We start from the raw sequence: 16,879 nt of genomic DNA on the forward strand, positions 1-16,879 counted from the left end.
TTTGTTTTACCAATTTATTCATTCATTCATGCATCCATTCAACAGGTATTTGTGAAGTATCTCTTTGTGTCAGGCACCTGGCTGGTCAGCAGGAGACCTCCTGGCCTCTTTCAGTGACCTGCAGAACCCATCTACTCCATGAAGCAGCTTGAATATCACAGCTCTCGTAAGGAGATCACTCTGGCCCAGAGAGAGGTGATCAGAGACCCCAGCTTCTCTGTCCCTGAGACACTTAACTTTTGGGGGCCTCATTTTCCTCATCTATAAAATGAAATAATGACACCACATGGCATCCCAGATATATATGGCTTCATTATCCCTAGTTGGGAGTATGATTGGCCCATTTCTGTATACAATGGACATGAGCACCGAGTTCCAAAAGAGGACAAAAGGAAGAATAGATAGAGAATCTTCTGCCTTCGGGGTCCGAGAGGGCCCCCATGCTATTCATAAACTAGCTGTGACTGTTTAGAAATTTCCTGGAAAATTATAAGGCTGAGCCTTGGGAAAATATTTGTTCTTTCTTCACTCCCTCCTTCCCCAGAAGGTTGGCTGCTGTCAGTGTCGATTTCATAGACCAAGTTCACATACAGTCCTCTGGGGCCTGAATTCACAGGCCCGAACCTGCTATGACAGAGGAAGATTTACCCTCAAACGGGTCAGGTAAGAAGACTTCAGCACCTGAAAGGCTACTCACTGGGAAAGGCAGGACCTGCGTCAGGTCAAATCCGATTTCCTTTCCCCCTGTGCTTACTAGTGCAGAGTAGTGTGAGCCTGAGTGACTTTGGAAGTGTCCATTTCAAGAGCATTTTTGCAGGGGGAACCGGGCGAGTCCACTGTCCACCTCTAGGGCTTTTCTTTTTCTTTCCTTTGACTGGCAGTCTAGTGCCAAATTTAAGGGCCTGATTTTGGTGTTGGACCAACCTGGGTCCAAATCCTGGCTCTGCCTCTACTCCTGGCTTGATGTTGGGAAAGACACTCAACCTCTCCAAGTTTTGTATCCTTGTCTATGAAATGGGGATATCATACTTCCCTCCCAGGGTTGTAGGAAAATCCAATTAAATCCTATTGTTAAGCCGGTGCTTGGCTCATATAAGTGCTCTATTTATAGCTGTGCTTTTCTTAGTCTTAGTTTTCCAGCTGAGAAGCAGATTATTTGATAAAAGTGAAGCATGGTCAAGAACACGCACATCCATCATCTGCATACCTGTCACTGTGAACCAAAGTGGCTCACTCCTGTCTAGACCCAATGACTTTTTTTGCCAGTGATTGGATGACAAAGAACTCTTGCTCTGTCACCCTTCCCTCCTCCCTCTCAATAGGTGCACACAGGAGAATGTGCAGTTACCTTTCCTTTGTTGGTAGGTCAGAGAGCATTGCCTGTTGCTCTAGGATCCAGCCCTTCTTCCAGTAGCCAACAAGGCCATCTTCCTGCTTGTGATACTCCATAGCTTCCGTTCTGCCTGAAGAACCAATCCTTTATATGTGTTTTGCCAGCAAACACCTCAGCCACAAACTGTCCCTGTTCTCCAAAAACTCACAGAGCGCCTTACAAGGGGTTGCTTTGATCATACCCCTCTATGGGGGCCACATCAGTCACCCTAAAGTTCTGGGGCTACCTCTGGTTGATGAGTTCCAAGATTTTAGAACCAGATCACGTGGCCCGATCTGTAAGGCTTCTGCTCACATCTCCTAGGGGACCTGGTTCTTAGATATGGAGGCCTCCAAGGTGTGTTCCCGGGCACTTGCCGCCACTGGTCCTGCCCTCAGCCCTTTTCTTTCCACCTGGGCCCCCTGTGTTTCTGTGCCCAAGGCCGCGCTGGTGGCCAGGTCTAGACTGAGGGTCCTTCCACAGACGGAGAGCCGCCGCAGGGCCTCGGAGGCAGCCTCCACTGGCACACTGGAGCGTTGCTCCAGCAGCATCTCCAGCAGCGAGCTCATCTCTGAGAGGAAGGTGCTGGCCAGCCGTGTGCCCGTGGGGCTCAGCTCAGGCCCTGCCTCCTTGCCGAACGTCTGGAAGGTCCTTGGCTCCTCCAGGGCTGCAGCGTCAGGGGAGAACACGTTGTCTCTGTAATTGGTGGTGAGGGGCAAAGACAGCCTTGCCATCCAGGCTGGGTCAGGTGCGCTCAGCCGGTCCAGGGCCAGGCCTGTAGGGGGAGGAAGGGAGTCAATGAGAGCCCTGCCCAGGGAAGGGCCAGCAGCTGAGGGGGAGCTGTGGGCAGGGCAAGGGCAGTGGACAAAGGAGGGAAGGGAAATGTCAGGGGACAGACGGGGTGGCGAGAGGGGGACAGGAAGGAAGAGGCCCTGACAGGGAAGCTTGCTGGGCAGGAAGGCTGCTGACTGAAGCACACGGATGAGCTGTGTGAAAAGGTAGCAGGAGGAAGAGGAGGGCCTAGAGTTAGAAACCAGCCTGTTTCTGAACAACTTCTACTCAGTCCTGTGCATCCAGGATTTCCACCTCCTTGGGGAAACTTTTTCCCCCAGGGCAGGGCCAGCTGAAGATAGGGGAAATCCCTTTTTTTTTTTTTTTTTTTTTTTGAGAGAGAGAGAGAGAGAGAGAGAATTTCTTAATATTTATTTTTTTAGTTTTTGGCAGACACAACATCTTTGTTTGTATGTGGTGCTGAGGATCGAACCTGGGCTGCACGCATGCCAAGCGAGCGTGCTACCGCTTGAGCCACATCCCCAGCCCCTGGAAATCCCTTTTCTTAGCCAAGCCTAGGGTTCCTGGCTTGGTGCTGTCCTCTGTTCATATTCATAATAACAGTGGCTACTTGTTAGGTACTTATGTGCCAAACAATTTACATAATTATCTCATTTAATATCCTTATAGGACTTTAAGGTCAAGAGTATTATCTTCCTTTTATGGATGAGGAAACCAAGCCTCAAAGAAGTTAAGTCACACATCTGCTAAGCCACCAAACTCAGATTTGACTTCAGGTCCAATGTCTCTGAAGCCCCTGGGATTGCAACACCCTGTGTGCTCCCTCTGAAGAACAGGCCCTTCCTCTCCCTAGATGCTCCAGGTGCCCTCCTCTAAAATTCTCAGGCCTGCCCAGGGCTGCACTGTCACCACCTGGCCCTGTACCTTGACCTTCTCCTCACACCTTCACCTCTCAAGCTGTAGGAACCCCTGGCCCAGAGTCAGGCTGGAAAGAGGCTGCCTAGCTGAGGACCATCCCAGGAAAGGGACCATGTCAGGGGCAGTGATAAGGCAGTCTGGGAATTCAAAGTTTATCCCTAAGACTCCTGATAACACCATCATTCTTCTTTCCCCATTTCTTCAACAGAAAATCTTGTCTCAAAAAACTAGTTACAGACCTGATGGCATATGCCAAACCAGAGGAAAGAAAGCATAAGTCTTATGGTTAAGAAACAGTGTCTGGAAGGACACACATCTACTTTAACATTTATTTAATGTTTGCATCAGGTGAGCTGCTTTAAAATTTGTGCAAAAATTAAAAAATTGCAAAAGGAGATAGGTCAAATTGTTAGCCAAAATTAACCTTGGGTAGAAGTATTTATTCTCTTTTTGTGTATCTGTATTTTCTACATTAACCAAATACTACTTTTGTAATTTGAAAATGTTATTCCAAATTACAGGTAATCATTTTTCATATTGATAAATGACTCTGTCTTGCATTTGGTTTTGGTCTGTGCAGACTGTGAGATAGGATTGGGTCCCTGCCCTACTGGATCCTGGGGTCTGGCCCCATGCCTGGGACAGTGACAGTCTGTTGAAGTATTAGTGAACATAAACACTGACTCAGAACATTTGACCCTTGTTGCCTGAGACTCTGAGGCTGTCAGGTTGGATGGAGCTCTTAGTGGTAAAAAAATCAGGCCTTTCTTTTTACAAGGTTCAGCATCATAAGAAAATGAGAAATCATTGGGCATTTGAGAACAACTGAAAAGTGGAGTATTCACTCAGTATCATCCTCCAGTTCCAGCTGCAGGTAGGCACTGGTCTCACCTGGTTTAATGTTCGCTTTGCCACTTCAGGGCAGTGTGACCTTGGGAAAATGGCTTAACCTCTATGAGCCTCCTTTCCCTCTTTACAAATGGCGAGAAAGTAACTTTCATTATTGTGAGAATCCAGTTAGCTCATGCAACCTGTAAAATTTTGTCATTGTCACATCCTCAAGTGGAGCTTTTATCTAAATATCACCAAGACTCCAGTCTCAGGCACCTTCATCAGGAGCCTCAGGGCAGTCCAGCCCTATGAACAGTGAAGGCTTTCCTGTCCCCCCACCCTTACTTCCTATCCTCCACTTCCTGTCCTGGCACCCAGTGCCTTCTCTGCTGTGGTGAGAGTCCCAGAGCTGGCCAATGGAGATAGAATTCAAAGCTTAACCGCTAATCCTCTGTGGGTATGGAGCACTTAAAATGTGGCTGGGATGACTGAGGAACTGAATATTTCATTTTATTTAATTTTAATTCATTTAGATTTAAATAGCCACATGTGGCCAGTGGCTGTCACACTGAACAGCACAGCTCAAAAATTTAGAGGCATGCTACACAGCCTGTGTTAATAACCATTAGCTGCACGCCCTTGACCCTCCATTTTTTTTCTTTATGAAATGGGGATAATGAATAGCCCCTCTCTCTTAAGAGTCCCTCATGAGGAGCTTAGGGACTAGCTGTAAAACTTACTCAGTAAATGTTGGCTTTATTTTCTTAACCAAGGAAAGGGCCATCCCTTGTCATGCCTTCTGCATGTTTGTACCAGATGGCGCATGTGAGAAATTGTTAACTGCAGTGTGGGGATGGGCAGGCCCACACTGAGTTACCTAAAGGAGCCTGATCAGTGTACACAGCAGGGCTTGGGGCACCTAGCAGATCCTTGAATTAAATTTCACACTATGCATTTTTTGTTAAAACTACTTGTTTGACTACCCCCCAGAATTCTTTTTGTTTCAATTAGTAGTATAAGCACTTAGAGAGTTGGCTCAGTTCCCAGGGTGAAAGGGTATTTAAACACAACAAAGAAATGCAAATGTGTGCTTTAGGAATTAAGAATGGCCCAGGTTTAGGCTCCCCTTCAATTGCTAAGGAGCTTGGTGACCCTGGGTAGGCTATTATCTCTCTCTGAGCCTCAGCTGCTCCTCTGTAAATTGGAGCTAATAAAATCTATCTTGAGAGATTATTTGAAGGTTTAAATGAGATATGTGTAGATGGTACCACCTCAGTGCTGGCACACACCAAGAGCTCAGTAATCGCCACTATTTTCAATGATTTTACAATTAATAGGCAGTTGTTAAACGCAGGAATACTTTCTGAGGCTCCAGGGGAAGTACAAGGTTGGTGATGTTCTTCCCCAGAAATAGAATGGATGTTTCCAGAACTTAGTAGATTGGAGGAGAACTCCGAAGCTTGAAGGGACCAGAGGGCAGAGGCAGCATTGGTGTGACCCTGGGCAGTCCCTACCTGTATGGGGATCCAGCAGGCTTGACAGCTCTTCTTCAAGCAGCCGCTTCACAGAGAGGTCCTCTTCAGGATCTAAGGGCCCTTCCTCCTGGTCTGGTTCTGCCTGGCCACCAGCCCTGGCACCTGAGCCATCTGTGTCTGGGATTGCACTCCTGCAAAGGAAACCAACCAGTCTGCAAGTGAGGAAATTCCCACACAGCTTTGCTCATTCATGCCAGTATTTATTCATCTTCACAGGGAACCGGATCCACAGCCTGGCCTTCAGAGGCGGACCAGCCTGGATTCTGGGATCCCTGCCCTTACTTCCTCTGTTTCCTCATCTGTTAAATAACCGTAGTAAGCAACACCCGCCTCATGGGGTGTTGTCAAATGAGGTATTGGAGGTAAAGGGCTTAGCGTAGCGCAAGCACCCAGCAAACAGAAGTGAACATGAATTTATTCGTGTCATCACTCACCCTTGTCCCCCGCCCCCATGCCTTTATCCTGTGTGGCACAGATCAGGAGCTTAGTAAACTTCTTGAGCTGAGGTAATCAACCCACCCATCGTTAGCCAGGTAGTGATATTTTTCTGTCTCATTCCTTGTTCTCTCACCAGTGCCCAGAACAGGGCCTGGCACACAGTAGGTGCTTAATAAAGCGTTTTTTGAATGGTCCTTCCTCCCTATTTAAGCCAAATCTTAGAGCAGAGGAGCAGGTCTATGGAGGATAGAGCTGAGATTGGGTGTCTTCAAGCTGCTGAAATCTACCATCTGCACCCCAGTCTCCTGCTGGCTTACCCTGGCCCCGGTACCTCATGAACCCACCCTCCCTCTAATAGGACCCTCATCTCAACAGGAGAGAGGGCTCCCTGAGACTGTAAAGCCTAAGAATCCTTACTGGTAGTTGTTCACCACCCCTCTAATGGCCATTTTAGCTGCTATTAAGAGATCAGTGGGGAGGTGGCCAGTTTGTGGGTAATAATGATCACTGGTATTGATTGAGCAATGACTGAGTTAGGCCTCATCCTGTGCAAAGTACATGCACCTTCTCATTCGAGCCTTTCACACCCTTAAGGGTTCTCTTTTATTCATTCCCATTTTACATATGAGAAAAACCAAGACTTGTGAAGATTTTTCAGCTTGCTCGACATCCCCATGGATTAAGCAATGAAGCAAGAATTCAAATGCAGACTGATGTGATTCTGGAATGCGTGTACAGTTAGATCCTGTTAGGGAAGGCCTCAGAAGCAGTATCTCTCTGACCCTGTCTGCCTTCCCTGTCTCTCACCTCTCATTTTCACCTGAGGCAAGCCAGAGAAACTAGAATTCCTCTTTCCCAAGGTGGGTCATAGAAACCAGAGCCTCTTTTCCCTCAAGCTAGCCATAAAACCCCAAAATATTACTCTTATTTCCCTCCACCTTTCTGTGTAAGAGCCATAAAGACATTCTCTGATCTACCTTGTTTAATTATAGGTTATGAGACCCCCCATTCCAGAAAGGGTCCTGCCCCCATACCTGGAAGGAAAGAATGCTGCATAGAATCTGAACAGACAGGCCTCTCTGGGTTTTCCCCTCAGTGATTCCCATCAGCTCAGACCCTTTTGGCCACTCATATTTCTCACAGCTGTCTCTGCTTTATCAAACTTGAGCAGGTAGTTCACCCTGGGTCTTTGGGTCTTCTATCCCAGTCTCTTGTGTGTTGGTAAACTATGATCAAAAAATTTGTTATGGCTTTCCTCCTGTTAATCTTGTCTATTGCCAATTTATTGCAGCAGACTTGAATATTGAAACTTCAGAGAGAAAATCTGAACTTTCCTCTTGTTCTACTCTCTTACCATCCTTGCAAAAAGAAGTTACAAGTTATCAGGGCAAGAGCATGGATCCAATCAGGATCCCTGAGAGCTGGGCCCAACTTTGCCATTCACTTGCTACATGACCTTGAGCAAAGCCATTTTAAGGGGAAGGGACTTTGCACTGCTTGTGCAATGCCAGGCATTGGGCTATGGACTTAGAATACATTTGATCCTTAAGTGTTTACTCCATCACTACAAGGGAAGTAGTATGGCCTCCATTTTCCAGATAGGGAAACCGAGGTCCTGAGGGATTATCTTATTTGCTCAAGTTTTCATATAGCTAAATTGGATCAAACTACTGAGAGCCTCAGTTTCCCAAGGAATTGGGTTAGATGTCTTCTTTTTCCTTTTTTTAAAAAAAAAATAATATTTATTTTTTAGTTTTAGGTGAACACAGTATCTATACTTTATTTCTATGTGATGCTGAGGATGGAACCCAGTGCCTCATGCATGGTAGGTGAGCACTCTACCACTGAGCCACAACCCCAGCCCCTTTTTTGCCTTTTTTTTTTTTTTTTTTCATTTTTATTTTGAGACAGGATTGCCCATGCTGGCCTTGAACTTGCCATTTTCCTGCCTCAGCCTCCCAAATACCTGGGATGACTGTATACCATCACACTCAGCTGCTCAATGTCCTCCTGAGTTCTCGTCAACTCTAGGATTGCCCAAAGGGGCACACCCATACATCTACGGCCTTCCATATCATGTTTATGGGCCAAGAGAGAGAAAAAAAAGGTGAAAGCTATAGATTTAAAGCCGATTTACAGCACCTCTATCATCAGGGACAGATAATCAGAGGTCAGAATGAAGTCATTTCCTTAGTGACTCTGGGTCCTGTAAATACTATAAATACAACAGTCCCAGGACATGGTCCCCCGGAGTGGGGGTGGATGCTGTCTGCATCACTCACCCAGAGTGTCAAGGATGTGCTCATCCTCTCACCTCACTGAGGCTGCAGGGGTGAGGGGCAGTCAGGGGGGACCTTGGGAAGTCCATGGGGTCTACGTGCTGCTTACCTGCCGCTGCCGGGCTTGGCCAAGTACTTATTTCCCCGGTGGTTTGGTTTGGGCTGGAATTGGCCCTGATGCAGTAAGGACAGCAGCTGGGAGATTTGCTACAAGACAGGAAAAATCTGTTGACTCCACACAATTCCAACCCAGCACACTTCCTTGCCGGATGTTTCCCTCAATGCCGGTGCTTTCTTTTTATAGTTTTTCCTCTGGCTTCAGATGTTTGTGTGATCAAATGGGGGATGGTCCCTTGTGACGGAGACAGGGACCTGTTGGGAGGGGGGCAGCTCTCTGCTTTGAGTATATAAGGGAGAGCGTGGGGACCCTCCAGGCTCATCCTCTCCCCATCATTCTTCCAAATGCCCCTCTCCTCGTGGACTCCGTGGGATGGGGTGAAATAGTCATTTCCTGATCATAAAGTCATTATTTGATATGGATTGTCTTCAAGTGTTATTTTCCCTTTTTAGCAGTATTCTAACACTCTGGCCAATTTGTGTGGGCCAGATGTAAGACTGCATTGTAGAGAAGACAAAAATGATAGCATTTAATCATTCATTTCTTCACCCTTTCATTCTCTGAACCAGTCTTTAATAATCACTTGCTCATGCCAGGCACAGGGCCTGCTATGGAATAAGAACAAGGAGACTCTGCTGCCCTTGGGACTCACAGTCTGTCAGGAAGGTAGAAAGAGGGCTCTGAGAGGGGGCTGCATGGCTGGGAAAGGATGGGAGACTGCAGGAGCAGGGGGAGGCCCCCACCCAACTTGGAACAGGGAAGACATAGGGAGGTGGTACTGGGGGAAGTTTATTATTTTTCAAAAAACATTGAGTTCCTACCGCATTCCAGACAGCTCTGCTGAGACCCAGAGTCTCTGCAGGAGTTCACCATGTGGAAAGAGTGTGAGGGTCTGGGCAAGGCAGGTTTCAAGCGGGAGCACTGTAAGCCAAAAGGCCAGAAAGATGGTAGAGTTTCAGAAAGGCTGGAAAAGGGGGCAGCAGGTGGGTGAAATGTCAGGGCCATGGGAGGGAGAGTCTTGGGAGACTGAGTTCTAGTTCAAGATCATTGGTAGCTTGTTGCACTGTATCAGGCAGGTTTTTTGACCTACTCAGACCTCAGTTTCTCATCTCTGATCTCTAAAGCGGGGCCAGCCTTCTTCAAAGAGCTGTCAGAATTAATTAGAAGGTTTGGAAAACTTAAAAGTCCTATGCAAATGCAAGAAGTTTGCGTTGTTACTCCTAGAAATGCTGCTTCTGTCTCTGGGTTCACCCCCACTCCTCCCTGGAAAGGCCCAGAAGTGCCAACCTCAGAGGAATGTTGGAAGAAGGGGTGGCCAGGACTGGGATTTCACTGTGACTTTGGAGGATCAGGGTGCCAATGCTTCCTCAGGCAGATCCCACCTCCTTGCTTAGGCCCAAAAGCCCTGGTAAGGCACCTGTACCCTTTGCCCAAATGGCATTTGGCAAACACTCCCTGTATGCCAAGCCCTATGCTAAGTTCTGTCATTCAGGGCCACTTCACAGTTACAGCCCAGACTCACACTCTAAAGCTGTTCCTGCCCTAATTCTCATCTTTATGGCCTTGAGGAATTACTTAACCATCCTGAGCCTCAGTTTCCTCAATAGTGAAAGGGTAAATAAAAATAAGATAGAGGTCATGTGGTGATTATGAAGTTTAAATGAGCCAAGGTATTTAAATCACATATTAATAGACCCCCACAATAGCATATAATCTCATTTAATCCTTACAATAGTCCAAGGAGCAGATATCATTATGCTTAAATTTCTAGACTGAAACTTGAGCTCAGACTTGACTCCACTGTGGTGCTGTGCTCCTGGAAAGACATGAGCACTGGTACCTTACTCGCTTACCCTTAGGGTGATTCCAAATAGGGACTCCTCCATCTTACCAGTGGGGTCACCCATAGTGCCTGCTCTCTGCCAGCGGACAGCACAGTGTTTGGCACAAAGAGTTCATTCAAAAAGTGGTGCATGGATGGATGGATGGATGGATGAGTAGATGGCTCTGGGCAAACTCTGGGTCTGCAAAGAACCCACAACAAGATTCCTAAGAAAACAGCCAGGCCATCTCCAGGTGGCTTCCTGGGAAAGGGGTGGGGGAAGGAAGCTGTGTCCTTGCTCCACAGGAAACCTGAGCTGATGGCCTGGTCACACAGAAGCGTGCCTGGGGCAGGCAGTCTGGCACAGTGAAAACTCCCTGGAGTACAGAGGAGCAGACAGGGGTGAGATCAGGCACCATTCCTGTGACGATTCCACACATATGCAGTAAATCCTCGGTCACTAGACAGCTTGGTATCATTCCACTTCAACTCACCCTCCTGAGAATAGAAACAGGGCAAGTTCGGTGTTGGACTCCCATTTTACAGATGAAGAAAATGAGGCTCAGTTGTGAAAGATGTGACTTGCTCAAGGTTGCTCAGGTCCTAAGTGGCCATGTTGAAATTTAACTCACCTAACTCCAAGATTCTAAGGTGGTTTCCTCTGCTTCATTCTTCAGGTTCAGCTAGTAAGTTTTGGGGTCTCAGGCAAGTCAAATGCAGCCCCTGAACCCAGAGACAATGACAGGCTAGCTTACTTCCTAGGGAGGTTGCCCAGATGAGATGAGGGAAAGAGGAAAGCAGAGATGAAATGCTTTGCAGAAGTAATAGTAATCGTTTGAGCACCAAGTACATGCTAGATACGTTCTACAAGCACTAAGTGCATTGACTCACTTTATCCTTAAGCAAACTTGGGAGATGGGTGCTATTAACATGGACATCTTTAACAGTTAGAAATTGAGTCACTTCTCTGTGGGTCACAGCTGGGATGAGGCAGAGCCAGGATTGGAACCCAGACAAGTTTGCTCTGAAGCCTGTACTCATATTCACTATCTTTGCTATGTGTCTGCTTATGCCAGGCACTGTGAATAGGCACCCGATAAGAATTAACTGATCAAATCCTCAGGATGACTCTACAAGGCAGATATTCTTACTATCATTCCTATTTTATCATTAAGGAAACTAAGGCTCAGAGACAGTAAGTAACTTGGCCAGGATCACACAGCAAAGATCTGTTGGCCCCAGAGCTCTTCCCTGAACTATGGCTGCTTAAAGAAAGCATCATAGGGGCTGGGGATGTGGCTCAAGCAGTGGCGCGCTCGCCTGGCATGCGTGCGGCCCGGGTTCGATCCTCAGCACCACATACAAACGAAGATGTTGTGTCCGCCAAATACCAAAAAATAAATATTAAAAAAAAAAAAAAAAGAAAGCATCATAAAGTGCTAAGTGAGCTAAGGAGTGAATGTGAGGAACGGGGGGGAAATGGGGACATCTGATGCTGTTTGTAGTGGTCCAAGGGTGACCAAAGAAAGAGCTGCCCATGCCCGAGGTACCTGAACAGGAGGAGAATCCACAGTGAGCTCCTCCACGGGATTCCTCTCTGCAAAAGCAGCCACAGATAATCGGACCAGGCTCCGCAGAATCTGATGGGGGCCCGATTCTTTCTCAGGGGACACTTTGCCATTGAGATTCCGCTGCCGCCTCAGGGTTGCAGAGGAGGTGGGTGGGCTCAGCGGGGTCCCCTCGCTGCCCTGGTCTCCAGCCAGCCTCCCCATGGGGCTGCCTGCAACCTTCAGAGGCCTGGCACGTGGCTGGCCTGGGGTAGACGGGGACTCAGGAAGGTTCAGGTTCTCCCGGGAGGCGTTCCTCTGCCTGGGATGGTTGAAAAGGAGACTGACAGTATCCGGCAGCACCTCTTGGCTCTCTGCCAGTGCCCCCTTGTTGCCTTGGTTACGCAGGGTCCTGTACAGGGTTGGTGTGAGGTGAAAGGGGGCCTGTAGGCAGGGGTCCCAGCCTGCTTCCATCATTGCTTCCTTGCCTGTGTCCTTGTGGGACTGCTCGACTTCACCAGAGTCATCTGCCTGGCCCCTGAGCACGGGCACCAGGTGGATGTCCGCCTTCTGAATGTGTTTCTGAGGCCTCTTGGGCTGGTGGCGATAAGTGGACTCAGCTTCCCGACAGTTGTAGGCCCTGTTGTCCTTCTTCTCTGTTCGGCAGATGGACACAAACAGAGCCAAGATCGACCCGAAGATGGCTAGTAATACAGTCAGGCAAATCACAGTCAGTACCGATGTGCTCAGGACCCCCGGCTCATGGGCAGAGTCCCTTAGGTGGTCCACACTGGTGACAAACATGACCTTCAACAGGGCTCGGGTCTGCAAGGGGGGACTGCCATGGTCTTCTACCAGTATCTCCAGCTCCCACTCGCTCCCAATGAGGCTGCTGGCATTAGTGACATTGATGAATAGATGCCCCAGATTAGGGCTGAGGACAAAGAGATGGGCTTCATTTCCACTTCGGATGCTATAGAGGAGCTCTCCATTCGCCCCGGAGTCTGCATCTCTTGCCACAATGGTTGCCAAAAGAAATGGCTGGGAGCTGGGAGTGGCCAGAGGTGGTAAGCCAGCACCTGCTGGACCCAAACCTCTGGGAGTCTCGATGGGCACCAGAAGGTGGCCTGTGGAGGCATTTACAAGCACCGAGAGGCTGGCTTTTCCATTGCTGAGCACAGGCTGAATCACTTCCGGGGCATTATCGTTGGCATCCAAGAGGCTGACCCACACAGAGATGCTGGATGCAAGCTTGGGTTGGCCTCTGTCCTCTGCTATCACCTGGAATTCAAAGCCAGACATCTCTTCATAGTCCAGTGACCTCTGAGCAGTGACCTCTCCAGTGTCTGAGTCAATAGCAACTAAGTGAGAAACTGGGGAGTCCTGGATGCGGTATGAGATTTTCCCATTACTGCCCAAGTCTGCGTCATGAGCCTTGATGGTGATGAGGTGAAGGGAGGGCAGGTTGTTCTCCCGAGTGGAGACCTCGTACCGGCTCTTCTCAAATACAGGTGCGTTGTCGTTGGCATCACTGATCTGAATGCTGAGCTGTGTTTTGGTAGACAAGGGCTGGGGTCCTTGGTCCTGTGCTAACAGAGTAAGGGTATATCTGGGCCACTGCTCCCTGTCTAGAGTGGCATTGGTTAGCAGCATATATGTGTTGCCATTAGTCCTTTTCAGTCTGAAGTGGCCCAGCTCTTGATTCAGCCAACAGTGGACCAGGCCATTGTTTCCTGAGTCTAAGTCATCTGCCATGACAAGAGCAATGAAACTGTCCTTGGGAAGAGCTTCTGACACCAGAGATGGCTGCGAGGCCCACGTGATGTGGATGCTGGGAGCATTGTCATTGACATCCAGGACCTTAATAAGAACTTTGCAGTGGGCTGGGATGGGATTTGGACCCAGGTCCCTTGCCTGGACATCCACCTCATAGGCAGGATTCTTCTCATAGTCCAGGGGTTGGCGCAGAATGACCTGGCCTGTCTTGGCATCGACACTGAAGGTGTGTAATACCTCTAGAGGTACATGCTTGCCGAGGAAGAACTCTACCTCCCCATTGGGGCCTTGGTCAGGGTCCGTGGCAGTCAGGTTTATGAGGAGGGTGCCAGGGGCAGCATCTTCACGGATTTCTAATGCCAGTGAACTCTCGGCAAAAACAGGGCTATTGTCATTGGAGTCTAGGACATTGACCTTGACTAAGCTGGTGCCTGACTTGGGAGGGTTCCCACTGTCATAGGCAGTTAAAACCAGATCAAAAAACGAGTGGACTTCCCGGTCAAGCTCCTTCACCACCACAAGTTCGGCATGTTTGGTCTCATCAGGCCCCATGATGACATCCAGGGCAAAGTGCTCACTGGGAGACAGAGTATAAGAGTACAGCATGTTAGGGCCAGTGTCTGGGTCAAGAGCTCTGTCCAGGGGGATTCGTGTGTGTAGAGAGGCACTCTCAGAGATTTCCAGCTCCTGCTCTCCTTTGGGAAACTGTGGCTGGTGGTCATTGATGTCCAGCACTTGGATCTCCACGTGGATCAGAGTTAGATCCCCTGTGGCAAACACATCAAAGGAAACCAGGCAGGGATCTCGCTGCCGGCACAACTGCTCTCGATCTAGCCGCCTCCCAGTGCTGAGCAAGCCATCCTCAGCATCCACCTGAATGGGGAGCGCCTGGGGCAGTTGCAAGACCTGGAAGGCAGCCCCTGTCTGCCCATGCCTCTCCTCCCGGCCCAGTTCCCGGGACAGCTTCCCTATCACTGTACCAGGCGGCACCTCCTCTGTCACTTGGTATTTCACTGTGAGAGTGGCTACCTCCTGACAATCCCCTGAAAGGAACAAGTAGCCACCTGGCCCGAAAAGCCCTAGCAGAAGTTGCAGAAGTGGCATCATGCTTACCCCCAGAGTGGGCTAGGGTCAGAGGCCGCTAGAGCTCTTCAAAGGCTGGACAGGTCCTCCAGTGTTTTCTGGGTGGCTCGATGAGCCCCGTTCTCCTGCCCCCAGATGTGCTGGCACAGCCTCGTCCCATAATTAGAAGACGATGGAACAAGCAGGATTTTCAGGCAAGGTCATTTTCATTGGAAGCAGTCTGCGAGGTCCAAGCACAGATGAAGTAAAATTGCCAAGGGAGAGCCCACAGCAGTAGCAGTTGGTCCACTTCAGCAACCATGGACAAGAGTGCTCTAAGAGGGACTTGACCCAGTAAAGCAGGATGTGGGGAGCAGACTTCCAAACAGTAACTAGGCTAGGGAAACAGAGAAGCAGCTTTTTCCTATGGAAACCCCACCTACAGGAAAAGGGAGGGCTGTGGATTTCAATGCCAATTAGAGAAAGAGCATTTCCTGTGAAGCTGAGTGGCCTGCCACTGAGGAGGATGAGGCCGGGGCTCCCAGGGACAGGCCGGATGGGAAGATGCTGTCCGCACAGCAAGACGGCGAGCCCTGCTGAGGGTCAGGGGGCCTGTGAGCAGAGAACTTGAGCCCCGCCTGCTGCCTCCAGACTGATGCCCCTCCTGGATAGGTCATGCTCACTGTCTCTCCTCTGTTCCTCATTCCCCTCATTCCTCCTTCCGCATCATTCCTCCTTCCGCTTCTGTCTTTTTCCTACACTTGTTTACTTCTCATTCTTGAACCAGCCCCGGTCTCTCATGTGTGTCTCACAAGGATGCAACTGTGATGCACAGGGCAGCCATCAGAACTAAACAGCCTGGGTTCAAGTATGAACTTTGCAACTTACCGGCTGGATCATCTGGGACAAGTCATTTAAACTCTCTGGGCTTTGGAGTGGGAATGGGGATAAGAAGAGGAGCCCTCTGAGCAGGAAATTGTGAGGCTCAAATGAAATGATATATGAAGGCCTAGGCCTGGGTCTGTCCCTAAATCACAAGCCATGACAAGCAAGTTATTGCTAGGGAGAAGGTTGTAATCTGCACAACTTGTCTCACTCTGTGGCTGCCTCTGGCTCTTGCCCTGGCCCTTGTCCTTGCTCACACTGACCTTTGAGGACTCCCATAGCTTTGGCTCCTGAAGCCCTGAGGACCTGTGTGCCCTTAACGTGTAACTTTCCGCCCCCTTCCCTTCCGGCCCCATCCTTGTGGTCCATTGTTCTCTGCATCTGGTCCAGCCTAAGTCCCTGTCTGGGGAACCCCCAGCCTCCGTTCCCTGTCTCAGACTTTTATGTCTCCCTCTCCCACACCTTCCTCTCCCTTTCATGTGGGTCTTTCCCTCCCTTCCTCCTATTCTTCTCTCCCCCTTTCTGTTTATGACAAAGTCCCATAAACAACAACTCCATTGCTGCCCCCAATGGCCTCTAGACACGTTAAGAGGTGTCCTCTATCCCATTCACCTCAAGAGGTGAGGCACAAGAAGAAAGAAGTGAGCAGTTTGCTTGGGTGGCCCTTGGTATGGTCTTATTAACTTCTCACTCAATAGGTTGTCCCTAATATTCTCCTAGCCTTACACCCTACCTCAAGATTGATTCCAGCCAATTTGGAAAGCAGTATGGAGATTTCTTGGAAAGCTGGGAATGGAGCCACCATTTGACCCAGCTATTCCCCTTCTCGGTCTATTCCCTAAAGACCTAAAAAGAGCATGCTACAGGGACACTGCTACATCGATGTTCATAGCAGCACAATTCACAATAGCAAGACTGTGGAACCAACCTAGATGCCCTTCAATAGACGAATGGATAAAAAAAATGTGGCATTTATACACAATGGAGTATTACTCTGCATTAAAAAATGACAAAATCATAGAATTTACAGGGAAATGGATGGCATTAGAGCAGATTATGCTAAGTGAAGCTAGCCAATCCCTAAAAAACAAATGCCAAATGTCTTCTTTGATATAAGGAGAGTAACTAAGAACAGAGTAGGGTCGAAGAGCATGAGAAGAAGATTAACATTAAACAGGGATGAGAGGTGGGAGGGAAAGGGAGAGAGAAGGGAAATTGCATGGAAATGGAAGGAGACCCTCAGAGTTATACAAAATTACATACAAGAGGAAGTGAGGGGAAAGGGAAAAATAATACAAGGGGGACAAATGAATGTCAGTAGAGGGGGCAGAGAGAGAAGAGGGGAGGGGAGGGGAGGGGAGGGGGGATAGTGGAGGATAGGAAAGGCAGCAGAACACAACAGACACTAGTATGGCAATTTGCAAATCAATGGATGTGTAACTGATGTGATTCTGCAATCTGTATATGGGGTAAAAATGGGAGTTCATAACCCACTTGAATCAAA

General features: G+C 48.7%; 1 protein-coding gene across 3 annotated transcripts; it reads right to left on the reverse strand.

The window, feature by feature from the left end:
* On the reverse strand, window positions 1-14,896 carry Pcdh12 (protocadherin 12). 3 transcript variants are annotated; one of them, XM_048811710.1, is made up of 5 exons: window positions 14,542-14,895; window positions 11,656-14,195; window positions 8,275-8,372; window positions 5,428-5,579; window positions 1-2,147 (listed from the first exon to the last, which is right to left on the reverse strand). In XM_048811710.1, the coding sequence occupies exons 2-5, from the start codon at window positions 14,032-14,034 to the stop codon at window positions 1,693-1,695; spliced, it is 3,084 nt and encodes a 1,027-aa protein (XP_048667667.1). In that variant the 5' UTR covers window positions 14,035-14,195; window positions 14,542-14,895; the 3' UTR covers window positions 1-1,692. The 3 variants fall into 3 exon arrangements, 2 of the variants coding, with proteins under 2 accessions (XP_048667667.1, XP_015341080.1); XM_015485594.2 differs by having other exon boundaries at window positions 11,656-14,895; XR_007350602.1 differs by lacking the exon at window positions 8,275-8,372 and having other exon boundaries at window positions 2,016-2,147; window positions 11,656-14,896.
* Window positions 14,897-16,879: the final 1,983 nt, after the last annotated feature.

The sequence above is a fragment of the Marmota marmota genome, unplaced genomic scaffold (assembly GCF_001458135.2).
Source record: "Marmota marmota marmota unplaced genomic scaffold, marMar, whole genome shotgun sequence".
NCBI classification, from domain to species: Eukaryota; Metazoa; Chordata; class Mammalia; order Rodentia; family Sciuridae; genus Marmota; species Marmota marmota.